This window comes from Mercenaria mercenaria, chromosome 8, assembly GCF_021730395.1.
Source record: "Mercenaria mercenaria strain notata chromosome 8, MADL_Memer_1, whole genome shotgun sequence".
Taxonomy (NCBI): Eukaryota; Metazoa; Mollusca; class Bivalvia; order Venerida; family Veneridae; genus Mercenaria; species Mercenaria mercenaria.
Genome location: NC_069368.1, coordinates 14,408,068 through 14,423,091, shown reverse-complemented (window position 1 = coordinate 14,423,091; position 15,024 = coordinate 14,408,068). Strand labels below are relative to the sequence as shown.

The window sequence follows — 15,024 nt, the reverse complement described above, 5'->3', positions numbered from 1 at the left end:
AATATTACCAGATTAAATCTTGCATTCGTCTTTCCTTGATGATAATATTTGAAGATTCCATCAGGCCTGTATGCGGTATTCACAGTTAGACATAATGATGTAAAAGAATGAGAATTTCGTTTCAGAATGTCCTGTTGAAATTTTGTAACTGAAAAATATCCTGTCGATATAAACGTGAAAGTACTTTGAAAAACCTTTTATCGTTCATATAGTAGTTTGCATTTATTTTCAAACAAATTGATATATAAGCAGATGGATGTGGTCAAAATTTTTTGCAACATCTTAATGACAGATCTCCATGTATCCTGTCCGTGCAGAATTATGGATATTACCTAATGTAGATTATTATTTACAGAACGCCATTATTAAGGGCTTGCATTTCATCAATTATATTTGAGCCATGCCATAGTGGGTATGCGACCAGCATGGATCCAGACCAGCCTGCGCAGTCTGGTCAGGATCCATGCTGTTCGCTAACAGTTTCTCCAATTCCAATAGGCTTTAAAAGCGAACAGCATGGATCCTGACCAGACTGCGCAGATGCGCAGACTGGTCTGGATCCATGCTGGTCGCATACCCACTATGTTGGTTTTCCCATGGCACGGCTCATTTAAAAATAAACAGCATATTCAACCAAATGAAAGTTCTGAGTATGAAATTTACTTATTCAGACATACACCGAAGAAACAATTAAAAATAGAAAAATGTCTTGTATGTTTACTTTGAAATGAAAGGTTGCATGCCTTGAATACAATGAATAAACAATATTTTGCTGAACTGCTCAAACTCTAAGAGTATTTGAACTTTCAGTAATGTCTGCATTTCCAGCCCGAGTTGTCACAAGAAATGAACATGAGGTAGCAGATTAGGTGTATCTTCCAACATTTGACAACATAATATGTCAGACAATTTTATTTTACATCTGCATGATGTGTGTGGTACTATTACCTGAACCCCTCACTTGCCCCAAGTAGTTGAACTAGAACAAACACTTTTAGGTACATACAGTATCAATACACTTTTGTTATATATTCAAAACACACGTGTATATAGAATGTAGATTTTTCCAGAAAGTATGTTGATCAGGGTTTCACATATGAGTATTAGATGCACAAGGTCCATTATATTCATGCTTTTCAGTAATAGGTACTGGGTGTGAATCCTGGTCCTGTGACGGCCAGTGTAATCCCACACACAACTGATAGGTGAAGGCACCAATCACACCGCCCAAGTGAGGCCCCAACACAGGTACCCAGAAATAGTTGTGCTCGCGGTATCTGAAACAAAGGAACTTTGAATAAAGAACAAGCATAAAAAGTATTATAAGCAAAGTTGACGATGACTTTAGACTGAAAATGAAGAACATTTGGCCGTAGATACCAGATACAAAATTGTACAATCTTACTTTAATTCAATCAAAGTATCATACTTAAACCCTCGAACTTGATAGAATGAAGATCTTTGGTCGTTAGATCACAGTATCATTTAAGAGATGTTAAAGGTCAGCGTCACATTGATCTTGGGACTGAAATTGTTTCAGATCTGTATCTCTCCAGAACTAATGGATATAATGACTGGCAGTCTTTAGAGGCGTTTAAGTGGATCCTAATGTTTTGGGGTCAAGGTCACACTGGCTGCTAGACAAACAGTTTCTAATAAACAACGTGGACAAACGTTATAAGATGAAGTCCGGTGGCCGATATAGGTCATTCCGCATTGCTGCTTTTAAGGTCATAAGGTCGAGGTTAAAGCATGCTGGACTCGCTGACACATGTGTACAAACCGCTCTAGTTTTGATTTAAATAGCGCATTCTATGCTATATCAAAAGTCTTGAAAAAGACTTATGTTGGTTTTTAAACAGTATAATATTTGGTAGTATCTTATGTCAATGAAACCTTTAATGCAAAGCCAGTTAAAGTAACTCGATTCGTCTTCTTTACACACGTGTCCCGTTGTTAAGGCTCTTAGTAGAGGGGTGTGTGATTTGCAATAACGACAGTCCAGTCTTTAGATCAGTACGGATCAGTTTACCTGTAACTTTTGGCTTTTGTCTTATATATAGCAGAGACAGAAAAAATAAATAATCGGGCAAATTATTCATACGGCTAACAAATAATAATTATGAAACGATGAAAAATGCCTCCATTTTATGTATAATCAGAGAGAGCTACAGAATATGTATCGCTTTTTAATTTGCATTTTACGCACCGATCTATCAAGCAATACTAGTTTTTATGCATATAAAATTTAAGACTCATTATTCTTTCAGTCGAAATATCTAAATGTGAGGGATGAGGTAATATGACACGACTGTATCACCACGGTGGTGAAACGCACGCCGAATATAGCCCAAAACAAGAAATATCTTTAAAAATGATGGTCGGCGAATTGTAATAAGGAAAGAAGTTTATGAATTTTTCATCTAACATTCATCTTTCATCTAACATTTTTCAAATTGCAAAACTAAACACCGCACTTTAACAATTTAAATGGTTCTCTTTTAATTTTTCGCAAAGGTTTCTAAGGTTGCAATTTTGTTTCGTTTATGCTTAGACGAATAATTACAGCAGTAGTATGATGAAGATTCATGAAGCGGTTCATGAGAAGAGGTCATTAAACGTGTTTATATTTTAGCTAAATTGGTCCCTATCCCTATTTGTAACAAAATAGCAGGAGACCTTACGATATTGTTACACATCGAGTTTGATAAAAATCCATTACATTTTAGTGCTTAATGCAAAGAAAGGCATATCTACTTTTAGCGATAGTGGTACCTAATAGGGCCCAAGTTCCTATATAAATAAATTTGGAAGAGGACCTTATAATGATGCTCCAGACCAAGTATGACAAAGATCCACCAAGCTGTTCATGAGACGCTGTATAAAGGCATTTCTAGTTTCAGCTCTAGCAGCCCCTAAAAGGGGTCAAATGTCCCAGCTGAACAAAGTTGGCTGCGGGCCTAATAAAGATGCTACAAATCAAGTTTGATTAGAATACATGAGAAAAATCAATTAAAGGATTTTTTTATTTATTATTTTTATTTATTTCTAAAATAGGCCTTCTGATCCCGCTTTAACAAATGCATATTCGCTATTCATGAATCTTTGGACAATGACGTCACACCTATAAAAAGTGAAGGTCAAGCAAAACATACAAATATAATTATTTCAATATTTCTGTTTCATAAGCAAAGTTCGATCATTGTCATAACACATTGATAAACTGTATGCAGCGTACCTTCATTTCAGTGTAATGAGATTCAGTCATTATATAGCATATATATAATGAAACAGATTTCAACTGAGTTCAATATTTGCATACCATACTAAAGAAAGATATTCATATATAATAAATCAGTTAAATAATTCATAACAAATATATCAAAGCAAACAAGTACTCATTTTAATATGCAATCTGAATAAGTCACAAAAGCAAGAAACCTTTTCATATACAGACGACAATTGTAACAAGGATAATCTTTTAAAAAGCACTTCTCTACATAAAAGACTCTTATCACACCCTTATTCATGTGATACGCACACCGTATTCAGCTCTTTCTTTAATTTGATATATGTTGATATTTGAACAGGTTTTTATCATATTTATTAAACTTACTTATCATTTTGAGATATATCAATATTCTTGCTAAATATACTGAGCCAAAGTTAGCTTTAAAACTGTGAACAGCGTCGTTTAGGATAAACGCTTTGTCTACATTTCACTCAGCGTAGCACAATCAACAGAGTGAAAGAAATTGACACTCTCGTCCAATCAGGCAGACTGTTGCATAAATCTTCCATTTTGATAAATTATCTATAATGCGTTATCAAGTAGTTTGATTTGCAAACTGAAGTCACGTGGCATAGGTAACGAAAACCAATTTAGACGGCGTCGCCGAAAAATTATGAGCATGCAAATACGCATTGGACTTCGCTATCAGGTTAGTGACATTCATACCAAAAAAGGAGGGTAACAGATCTCTTGATGTATGAGTGTTATTGAAACATATCTGTTCTGATATCTGTTCTGCTATATACTAAACCAACTATCGCTGAAAGATGCATGATCGCACAGAAAAAAAGCTCGCATCAAACAATTAATTCAGCTGTTTGTACATTACGATGTTTTGTTGTTTTACGGAGATACACTTTTTGTACCCCCCGACAACAAAGTTGTAAGGGGGGTATACTGGTTTCAGGTTGTCTGTCTGTCTGTCCGTCCGTCCGTCCTTCCGTCTGTCTGTCCGTAGACACAATCTTGTGCGCACCATCTCTCCTCATCCCCTTGACACAATTTAATGAAACTTCACACAAGTGATCAGTAACAACAGTAATTGTGCATGGGACATGTTAGGTTCTTTCAGAAAAAAAAATGCAGAGTTACGGGACTTTGTTTTTTGTTACTATACTATATACATAGACACAATCTTGTGCGCACCATCTCTCCTCATCCCCTTGACACAATTTAATGAAATTTCACACAAGTGATCAGTAACAACAGCAGTTGTGCATGGGGCATGTTAGGTTCTTTCAGAAAAACAATTGCAGAGTTTCGGGACTGTTTTTTGTTACTATACTATATACATAGACACAATCTTGTGCGCACCATCTCTCCTCATCCCCTTGACACAATTTAATGAAACTTCACAAAAGTGATCAGTAACAACAGTAGTTGTGCATGGGGCATGTTAGGTTCTTTCAACGACAAAAATTGCAGAGTTATGGGACTTTGTTTCTTGTTAACATACTATGTACATACAGTCTGCAAATGCAATCTTGTGCGTGCCTAATCTTCCGAACCCTTGCACACAATTTAATGAAACTTCACACAAGTGATCAGTACCAACCCTAGTTGTGCATGGTGCATGTTACGTTCTTTTAGATAAATATTCTGCATAGTTATGGGACTTTGTTCTTTGTTACTATACTGTATACATACAGTCTATATACATACAGTCCACATAATTATGCAATCTTGTGTGCGTCAAATTGCAATGTACTGTGTCAGTGCATGCGGGGGGTGGGGGGGTGCGTACATTCATCACCTTTAGTGATAGCTCTAGTTGTTACCTGCAGGACTAAGTCAGTAAATTACTACACAGAGAGTAACTAACGTTGTTTTTTAACACTTAAAATGTGGTATTATACAAATAATACACCATTGAATACGAGATGACTAACATATATGTTTATACTAACGTGAATGGGTCTGATCCCCAACCTGCTACGGCAGTGAAAATTCTTGGTCCCAAGTCTCTTGCAGGATTAATAGCATAGCCACAGTTAAGGCCAAAGGTCATCCCTATGACGACAACAACAAGTCCTATGCTTAGTGCTGTTACACCTTTTGTTGGCTGCATGTTCCTGGGGTCAGTGACTGCCAGAATACATATCAGCAATAACGCTGTACCAAACACCTGATGAAATATTGTATGTCATTAACAAAAGAAAATCTCATGAATTACACGCAAGGTTGTAGATGTGCTCAATACGTGTATAATAGGCATTTACCATTATAAGTAGTGTGTGCTAACAAAATGTTCCGCTGAAATAATTGTTAGCATAAAATGTACGACTAAATTTAGCTAAAATGATCTGAATTTTGAAATCTTATAAGTAGCCGAACAACGTTAACGTAATGCGAAAAATAAATTTCGTTCGCAGACATGTATCACGGTACGGACTTGGTCACGTTAGGGGACAGCGGTAGAGCACTCGCCCTGTAAGCGAGAGGTCCCAGGTTCGAGCCCCGTACTGACTGTACATTTTTTCTCACCCTGTGACATTTGGCGCCCCCAGCATGGGACCGTGATGGCATAACACTGGTTAGTCTCCGACGCCTGTAACTGCTTATATATGAAGTACCCACTGAAATTCGAGGACGAATTTCAAAATGGTGGAGAAATATGTCACGGTATAGAACTTCAATATTAAAACGGGTAGAAGATGTGTAGGCGGCCGGGTAGCTCAGACGGTAGAGCATCGGAACGGTATTCCTAGGCCCCGGGTTCAAATCCCGGTCTGGTTGCACATTTTTCTCACCCTGTGACATTTGGCGCCCAACTTGGGACCGTGGCATGCTTGCTTGGTCAGCCTTACGACGCATACAATAGTCTGTACCTCCGGAACTCGAGGACGAGTTTCCAATTGGGGGGGGGGGGGGGGGGTGCATGTCACGGTACGGACTTGGTCACGTAAGGGGAGAAGATTTATCAGGCAGCCGGTTAGCTCAGTCGGTAGAGCACTCCCCCTGTTCGTTCGTAGACATGTGTCACGGTACGGACCTGGTCACGTTAGTCACGTTAGGGGACAGCGGTAGAGCACTCGCCCTGTAAGCGAGGGGTCCCGGGTTCGAGCCCCGGACTGACTGCACATTTTTCTCACCCAGTGACACATGTATATAGTATAATTCGAACATATGTTAATGCAAATGCATGTTTTATATAGCAGTCTGTTTAAAATCGTATTTATCATCACTTTCAGGTAAAAACCTATATATAAGAGTTCCTCGAATATTTTGCTATTTTGCGTAATTTCCACGAAAGAATGTTAACACTGAAAGTGTACTGAAGTGTTATCACGTCCAGTTTACATCCGTTTTTCGTGTCAGTAGGATACATACATTCGTAAATTATTATCGGATAATCATAATGTTATCATCAAAATATAAATAAATGTGACAACAAGTACGAAATTATAAATGCTGCATTCTGAAAACAAATAATCTTGAGCTGTTCTATACTGTCGCATACGTACCGCTCGTAAATGTTTCCTACGACGTAAATAGAATATTTGAGCCGTGCCATGGGAAAACCAACATAGTGGGTGTGCGACCAGCATGGATCCAGACCAGCCTGCGCATCCGCGCAGTCTGGTCAGGATCCATGCTGTTCGCTTTTAAAGCCTATTGGAATTGGAGAAACTGTTAGCGAACAACATGGATCCTGACCAGACTGCGCGGATGCGCAGGCTGGTCTGGATCCATGCTGGTCGCACACCCACTATGTTGGTTTTCCCATGGCACGGCTCATTTATGATTTTGAACTCATTTTGTACCTGATCACCAAAACAGTTCCAAGTGGACACGTAAGCTTGTGGGTAGGTAGACCATATGCCGGCTGTGCCAAATTCTCCATCTACGTGGCGTACGCCTCCGTCAAAGTTGTTCAAAGCATCTGCAAAAGTGATTGGATTGTCCGGGGGAAAAATCAAATGCTCATTAAGTGTCCCCATCACCTTGCTGCGAATAAGGTAAAGGTAAAGTGCGACACGTTTTATGTTCTAAGTCGGAGTTTGAAGAACTGTAGCAAGAGAACTGATAACTAAACGGAAACGAGTAAAATATGAATGTTTCGAAAATATCGCCGATCAGTTTAAAGTTTAGTCAAAGAGCAGACGTGAATTAAATATAACTCACAGGAGCACACTGGATTTAGCTTATAGCAATTCAAGCCAGGGTTCATAAAATGCTGTCTTCCTTCTGCAAAGACCGTAAGGAAAATAAGGTGAACGACGTAGTTTGTTTGTTTTTGTTGGGTTTAATGTCGCGCCGACACAATTATACGTCATATGGCGACATTCCAGCTCTGATGGTGGAGGAAGACCTCAGGTGCCCCTCGGTGCATTATTTCATCACGGGCAGGCACCTGGGTAGAACCACCGACCTGGATGGCTTCCTGACATGAAATTCAACGCCCCGAGTGAGGCTCGAATGAATGACATAGTACTCTGATCCCGTAATATGCCAATTATTGCTCAATACTGTGCCAAACGTTTCAAGAGAGAGGACGTAGATACATTTTGAATGTGGTCAAGAAGTTTGATCAACAGCCGATATAAAATACAGTCACGCTTAATTCTAAATATTTATCTAAAAATGAAGAATAACCCATTACCATAATATACCAGATAGACACACGCCGAGGCAACAAACGCTCCAAAATACTGAGCCAACATATACGGGATCACTTTCTTCCAGGAAACTCTACCAAGAGAGGCTTGAGCCACAGTGACAGAAGGATTAAGGTGTGCCCCTGACACACCTCCAGCTACATAGATACCAAGCATGACCCCTATGCCCCATGACCAGTGTATAGACAGGGCGGATCCTAGTTCTCCTTTGCTAAGAACTTTCTGGGCAACGGAACCATCGCCAAATACCTGAAAAATATCGCGATTTTGAATAGCATAATTACTGAGAAATGACAGTTGATTTTATTTTGGTGACGGTGTCAGTCGACAACATACATTTCGGTATAGATTATAATAGATGTACGTAGATGTTTTCGAATCGATTGGTTTGCGTTCTGTTTGTACCCGCTACACCGGAATTAATTTAAATTCCTAGCCTAGTTGTCCAGCAATATACCTACAGTTTCTTCAGACTATGGGAAGAATACATTGTTTTAAGCAATTCCACCTTAAGGCACAAGGCGATCACATCTTTTTTATTTGTAAAACGATACGGCAGGACTACTCTGTCATTATTAAAATCAGAAACCATGAAACTAGTAATAGTTGTTGTCAAACCACATGCATGACTGCAGCAACTGCGGCTCTAGGAACTGATCCACAAAATTCACTGTTTGCTAAATCTTGAACTTTCTTGGAAATATTTTGCTGTACATGTACTAGGTCTCGTTAATGCACGTTTAAACAAATAAATGCGACTTTTCACTGAAGGTGTCTCATTTATATGTAATTACGATATCAGTTATGAAACATATGTTTACACGTATTTAGTTAAATCAGATAATATTTTACATTTTGATAGATGATAGCCACTGTTTATCAAAATTGGATTTATAAAATGAAGAGTAGATTAACTATACTTACCAATAAAATAAACGTTCCTAGGAATTCTGCTAGACATTCTCGAACAAGGGAATTTTTTATATGCAATTTCTCCAAAACTTTGCCCATCTGGAATAAATCCACATGAAATCTGCAGCACCAGATAAAATAACTTGATCCAGTTTTGTGTAAACACAACCCAATTGCATTAATTTAAGCCGGAATATTTATTTCATTAAGTTGTTCGCTGCCAATAACATGAATCGTATCTTATTTAGCGACTTGTTATCAGTTTCTAAATCCTTCAGAAATAAATCAAACACATAAGTATCACCAGTTCTAGATAGCTTCAAGTATTTAACAAACACATTTGCAGCAGATACGCATTTAATTTGAAATATTGTGTACGCTAGTTTTACACCTTGAGCAAGTTCCGTCCATCGATCATAATTATCTTTAAATCACTTGAAGAGTAAATAAATACCTTTCAACGATCCGCTCCGATTTACTTATGTATGAATGGGGCTTATCAGCAAATTTCTAGGTCAAGTAAAACACATAATGTAAATATAGTTGCTCCCAAAGATACGCAGACCTGAGAAAGTATTATGAGCTGATGATTTATTTAGGGAAGGCCAAAACAAAACCAAAACAGGTTATATGTCACAATGGGAGGGAATGTTAGTAATTTAAACAATGAAATTGGTTCACATACAGAGCCCGTACTCCAAAACTCCTAAGACAAAATGGAAATTAAATATCTTACATCAAAACACTTACACAAAAATAAGTTACTGATGGAGCAAAAATATATCTTTTAATAGTTCCAACAGATATAAGTTTTAATTGATATAAAAGTTTATGTTCATACAATTGTTAGTCGTTTCCTGCTTGTTTGACACTGTATAATATGTATTGTTGACAGTCATAAATGATGCTGTTTTTGTTTGATACATTTATCCTACTTCAGTTTGTTGTTAGTTACTTTTAACAATCTAAAATCTAACTTTCTTTAGAAAAAATAGGCACAGCGAACAGAATAACGACTAGCTTAAAGAACTATGATATATTATTTTCAAAGTTGTGAATGTAATCTTCTAGCTATATCATTTACATGTAGTCCAATATCATAATATCATAATCTTATCGTCGGTTCTTTTAAAAAATCCCTGTAATACACTGGTTTTGGTGCTATTATTCAAAATAAGAGAAACGTTACAAAAGTCTGAGTTATTCTGACAAATACTTAGCTAGTTTAAATTGGAAAATATGTTGGTGATGATGAGACAATTTTAGGAGTGCAACAATTGGTTAGAGACCACCAATTGTTTTCCCATAGACTTGCATTGTAACATTATGGCGTGTACGGCCTTCCATACATCGAAACATGTATATCTTATTACAAGTTTTTCAAGAACTATCTTAGTTCTACCAAAATATCGGACGAAAAACATATGAATAGTGATACTTTATTTAAGTAATTTTCGTGTGAAAGAGATGACCCCCTGTTTACATCACTGACATGGCGGGAGAAATTCGTTTGATAAAAGTTTTTTTCAATACACATAAAATGTAGCAAATTTTGTCAAAATGTATAATAAAATACTGTAAATGCAGTGAAAAAAGATCAATTTTGAAAAAATAATCACTTCCTGGGTTTGTTTACATGACTGACCAATCAGAACGCACGTGCAGACGTTACCTTATTCCCAGGTATACACTTACCTCATTCCCAGTAAGTTACCTGTACTTTTTTGAATGTGTGGTCTCTGACCAATTGATATAACTTCCCTATCCCGCAAAAAGTTGGTTGTGCCTCGGTATTTCGTCACCATCGCCGCACAAATCCCCAATCAAGCCACACCCACATTACACACACCCCTCTACATCACCAACACCCAAAATATGTTTTTTCTTTAAATTTTACTTCCTCCTCTGATCTAGAACTTCGGCTTTGTATAATGCCCCGCTTTAAGGAGCTTCTGTTTAGAGATTAATAACATATTATTTAAAGAGCAAGTGGGTCTTAAAGAGCATTACAGTACTTTGACCATATATTTTCAATGAAATCTTAAACTGATAATGTATCTCTTGCAATAAGAAACTGTTCTGAGCTTTTATTGATTATAGCAAAGCATTCGAGCCAGTTAATCGTACAGCTTTAAGGCATAAGATATTATAAGTTATAGTTAAGATGAAAAATGTTGCAAAATTATAAATAGTATGTATGAAAAAGCTAAGTCATGAATACAATCAAATACATGTAATACTTTTTCAGATTTTTTCCTTGTCAGATCGGTTTTAGACAAGGTGAAAAATTATCACCCGCACTACTTTCATTATTTCTAAGTGATTTGAATGACAAATTCAGGTCTGCAGCTTTTGTCTGAACATGTTAAGCAGTTGTTACCTGACAATGAATTAGAGGTATTCCTATTTTCGGTGTGCGTGCGTGCGTGTACGGGTTTAGCGTAAAGTGGTATACATAGTTGTAAACGCATATGTACCGACAAGCAAAACTATCGCAAGAACCTGTTTATCTTTGGTTTTTGTTTTGTTGAACGTCACGCCGACTCAATTATAGGTCGTATGTTCTCCGTGAAGATTTGATAAAAGACATTATCTTGGAAGTCATTTTATCCTCCTCAACCTTTGTAGAAGATGGTAGTTACTTGCTGAGGACAGCTAGTACTAGTACAGTATTCAGGACCACAGGTTAAGTTAACTGCCCGCCAATCTGTTGAAAAAACGGATGCTAAACCCAAAACAAACAAAATATACCAGTCAAGTTACTATCTACTGCAGTAAATCGAAATTGCAAAACAACGGGAATAAGAACGACAACAGTGTGTGACACATTCCCCCTGAAAATACTTGATAGAATAATTTTAAATTTGTACCTAGTAAATGAATATAATCTAAAGCAGAAGCTTTTCACAGCAAGAAGTCTTTGTTATGGGTTTACTACCTTTTTTAACAAGATTTCATATATGATCTCGTTGTACATTCAAGTAACTTATCCGCTACCGAGCCTGCAACATTTTCATTTTTGTCGTGTTGAGCAACCTCCATTTTTCTACATAATGGATAATAAGTACTCAGATGAAATCAGTATTGATGAATGCCCATAGTGGGGCACCGCCCTGGGATATTTATTGAATACGCCGAACACGAAAAGCTGCAGCATACCGATATGGAATAAGTCAAATAGTCAAACGTTATCATTTATGATGTAATTGGACTGGGCATCAACTTTTCACATGGGAGAGTTTAATTAGTACCCACTGAGAAGGAACATCATGTGCAGGGTACTGCCTTATGAAAACTAAAAGGGAAGGGCAGATTTCCTAGAAAAACAGAGTACAGTAAAAACAGACCCATATATGCAGAGCAAAGTAGGTCTGCTATAAATAGAAACTGTAGTGGAAAGATATAGCAGACGGGTTGCTTCAAAAATCAATTAAATGTTAATTATTTACAAGATAAAAATGGAAAAGGGCTGATGGGGGGAAAGGGAAAAAGGAAAGATGGATATTTAATAGGGAAAGCTAGGTTCCGAAAACGCAGACTACCTAGCCCACTAACCACAGTTAACCACAGTTGTGTAAGCACGGACGCGCACAAGACCAAATCAAGGCCCTGAAAGGACTGATAGCCAGTGCTTATTGAGTGATATTTCAACCGATACACCTGAAGAATCAACATTTCATTGTGCATAGACCGGTCATGATTTGAACAATGTTGGTACAGGTCCACTAGACAATGATACATGCCAAATATCTAAGCTCTGTGCATTGTGGTTCAAGACAAGAAGATTTTTAAAGGTTTTCTCTATACAACTATGTAAAACTAAGTTTGTCCCCAGGTTGGGGCCAATTTCAACCCTAACCCTAATCCTAACCCTAAAACCCTAACCCTAAACCTAACCCTGGAGAGGAGTGATTTCGAATATTTCGAATGTGAATATAAAGTTCATAATTATTCTAGAATCCGTTGCTGCTTTTTTTGCTGTTTAAAACAGTAGTCCTCAGTTGCTCACACACTCACGCTATACCAATATTATAAAAAAAAAATATGGGGCTATTTTTTACACGTCCAGAATATTTGTGTGATGTGGTCATATATAAGGAATAGAAGGAAAACTCAAACGACGCGAGGTTGATACTTGGTAGTTGATTTAGAGCTATAGCCAGTTGCTAAAGCACTGGCTAAAAACACACACAAAGTAAAACAGACAAGTAGAACGAATGAACACAGTGGGACACAGCTCAAGGACAGTCGGTGGCAAAATCACTAGCTAGGAGCACCAGCCGATGTATGGTGTGTACCCGTAACCTCACTCATAGTAAAAGGAGGGTTTGTTTGTTTGTTTTTGGTTTAATGCCGTTTTACAACAGTATTTCAGTTATGCAACGGCGGGAAGTTGACCTAACCAGTGTGTCCGGATTCTGTACCAGTACAAACCTGTTCTCCGCATGTAACTGCCAACTTCCCCCACATGAATCAGAGGTGGAGGACAAATGATTTCAGGCACAGTGTATTCTATCAAATCGTCCCGGAGAACATACGCCTATCCCAAGGATCGAACTCATGACCCTGCGATCCGTAAATCTGCGCTCTCCCTATTGAGCTAAGCGGGAGAAGGGCGAGTGGAGTAAGGGATATGACATGACAATATACATAAGATATAATACGAAAGGGAAAGTTTTTGTAGGATCCTGACGGAGACTTACATTTTATTAGTCGTTGCAAAATCAAAGAGAAAAGCGTAGCGACTAACTGTACAGAGGTCTATTACCAAATCCAAGCCGGTCACCGCATGGGAAGCGACAGTATTTATGAAAAGTGACCATAGAGTAGATTCAGCATATCAAGCAATGAATCCTTCGCCATGCGTGTAGTTTAAAATTATTGTATGCAACTTTTCAATACTTACATAGCAGATACTTTAGTTATTGAAGCAAAGAGAACAGAAGACCCAGTTTGATCGAGCAATATCTCCATGTCCCAGCACCAGCTTAACCGGAAGTCTATTATAGTAAATTGAATGTTTCAAGTTTATTGATAAAATCAAGGCCCATAAAGTGCACCTGACAACAACAAAATAAGAAAATAAACAGCAAAAAGAATGTACTATGAAAGAAAAAATAACAGTAAGTGAATAAAAGTAATGGAATAGTAGTTCGGTTGGAATACTAGTACTACAAATTAAAAGACTTATGTGTAAATGGAGAATGAGAATATAAATGTCGGTTATTTGCATACATGCATACCATGTGTTGCACAAAACCACGTATAAGAGAAACAACTATCAAAACAAATACCTTAAAAATAAGGGGCGATTATTTATTTCATTTTGTTGGGTTTAATGTCGCACCGACTCAATTACTAGTATAGGCCATATGGCGACTTTCCAACTTTGATGGTAGAGGAAGATCCCAGGTGTCCCTCTGTGCATTACGATCACGGGCGAGCACCTGGGTTGAACCAAGGATCTTCCGTTAGCCAACTGGTTGGCTTCCTCACATGAAGAATTCAACGCCCTGAGTGAGACTCAGAACCACATTGGTGAGGGGTAAGTGACTCAAAGTCAGCGACCTTAACCACTTGGCCACGGAGGCCCCCAGGGGTGATTAAGCCGCACCAGAGGTCTACCGTTCTCTTATATACATCTTAAAATATTCATATATGGTCACACATAACATTCATATATATATATATATATATATATATATATATATATATATGTATACATGTCTATTGTGAATTATCTATAAACATGCACATAAAAAAGTATGATTTCTTTGGGGGCAATTACGCCTCCTCGCCAGAGGTCTATCGTTCTTTTCTCAATACAGCTAGGCTTTTTGCTGCCTCATCCATTTGCTCGTAAATGTCTTTGCAAATTTGATTCTTCGTTTTTGATTCTGTTTTCTGCCAGTTGTACTTATTTTTGCATTACTAATTAACCGTCTGTTGAAGTCACAAATTGTACCTTTGGCCTATTAGCAAATCTTATATTTTTTCAAATAAATGCCTTTTGCATTTCAGTTTTAGTTTTCCAGGCAGCTAACAATGTTCTGAGTGAGGATGCAGCATGTATCAGTTCATGGTCCCCGTTTCCGTACAATTCTCCTTTGATTACTGTCTCCAGCAATTTAATTTCAGAATACTTTTTTCTACCAGATCAGGCAAATTTTGGGGGTTCAGTTTTGATTTAGCTTCAAAACA

At 37.6% G+C, this 15,024-nt stretch overlaps 1 protein-coding gene across 1 annotated transcript; it reads right to left on the bottom strand.

The window, feature by feature from the left end:
• Positions 1 to 702: 702 nt before the first annotated feature.
• On the bottom strand, positions 703 to 9,402 carry LOC123523016 (aquaporin-3-like). The gene is made up of 5 exons (XM_053549418.1): positions 8,836 to 9,402; positions 7,896 to 8,160; positions 7,057 to 7,175; positions 5,200 to 5,417; positions 703 to 1,277 (listed from the first exon to the last, which is right to left on the bottom strand). Exons 1-5 carry the CDS (start codon positions 8,920 to 8,922, stop codon positions 1,091 to 1,093), a joined length of 876 nt encoding a protein of 291 aa, XP_053405393.1. The 5' UTR covers positions 8,923 to 9,402; the 3' UTR covers positions 703 to 1,090.
• Between the last annotated feature and the right edge of the window lie 5,622 nt (positions 9,403 to 15,024).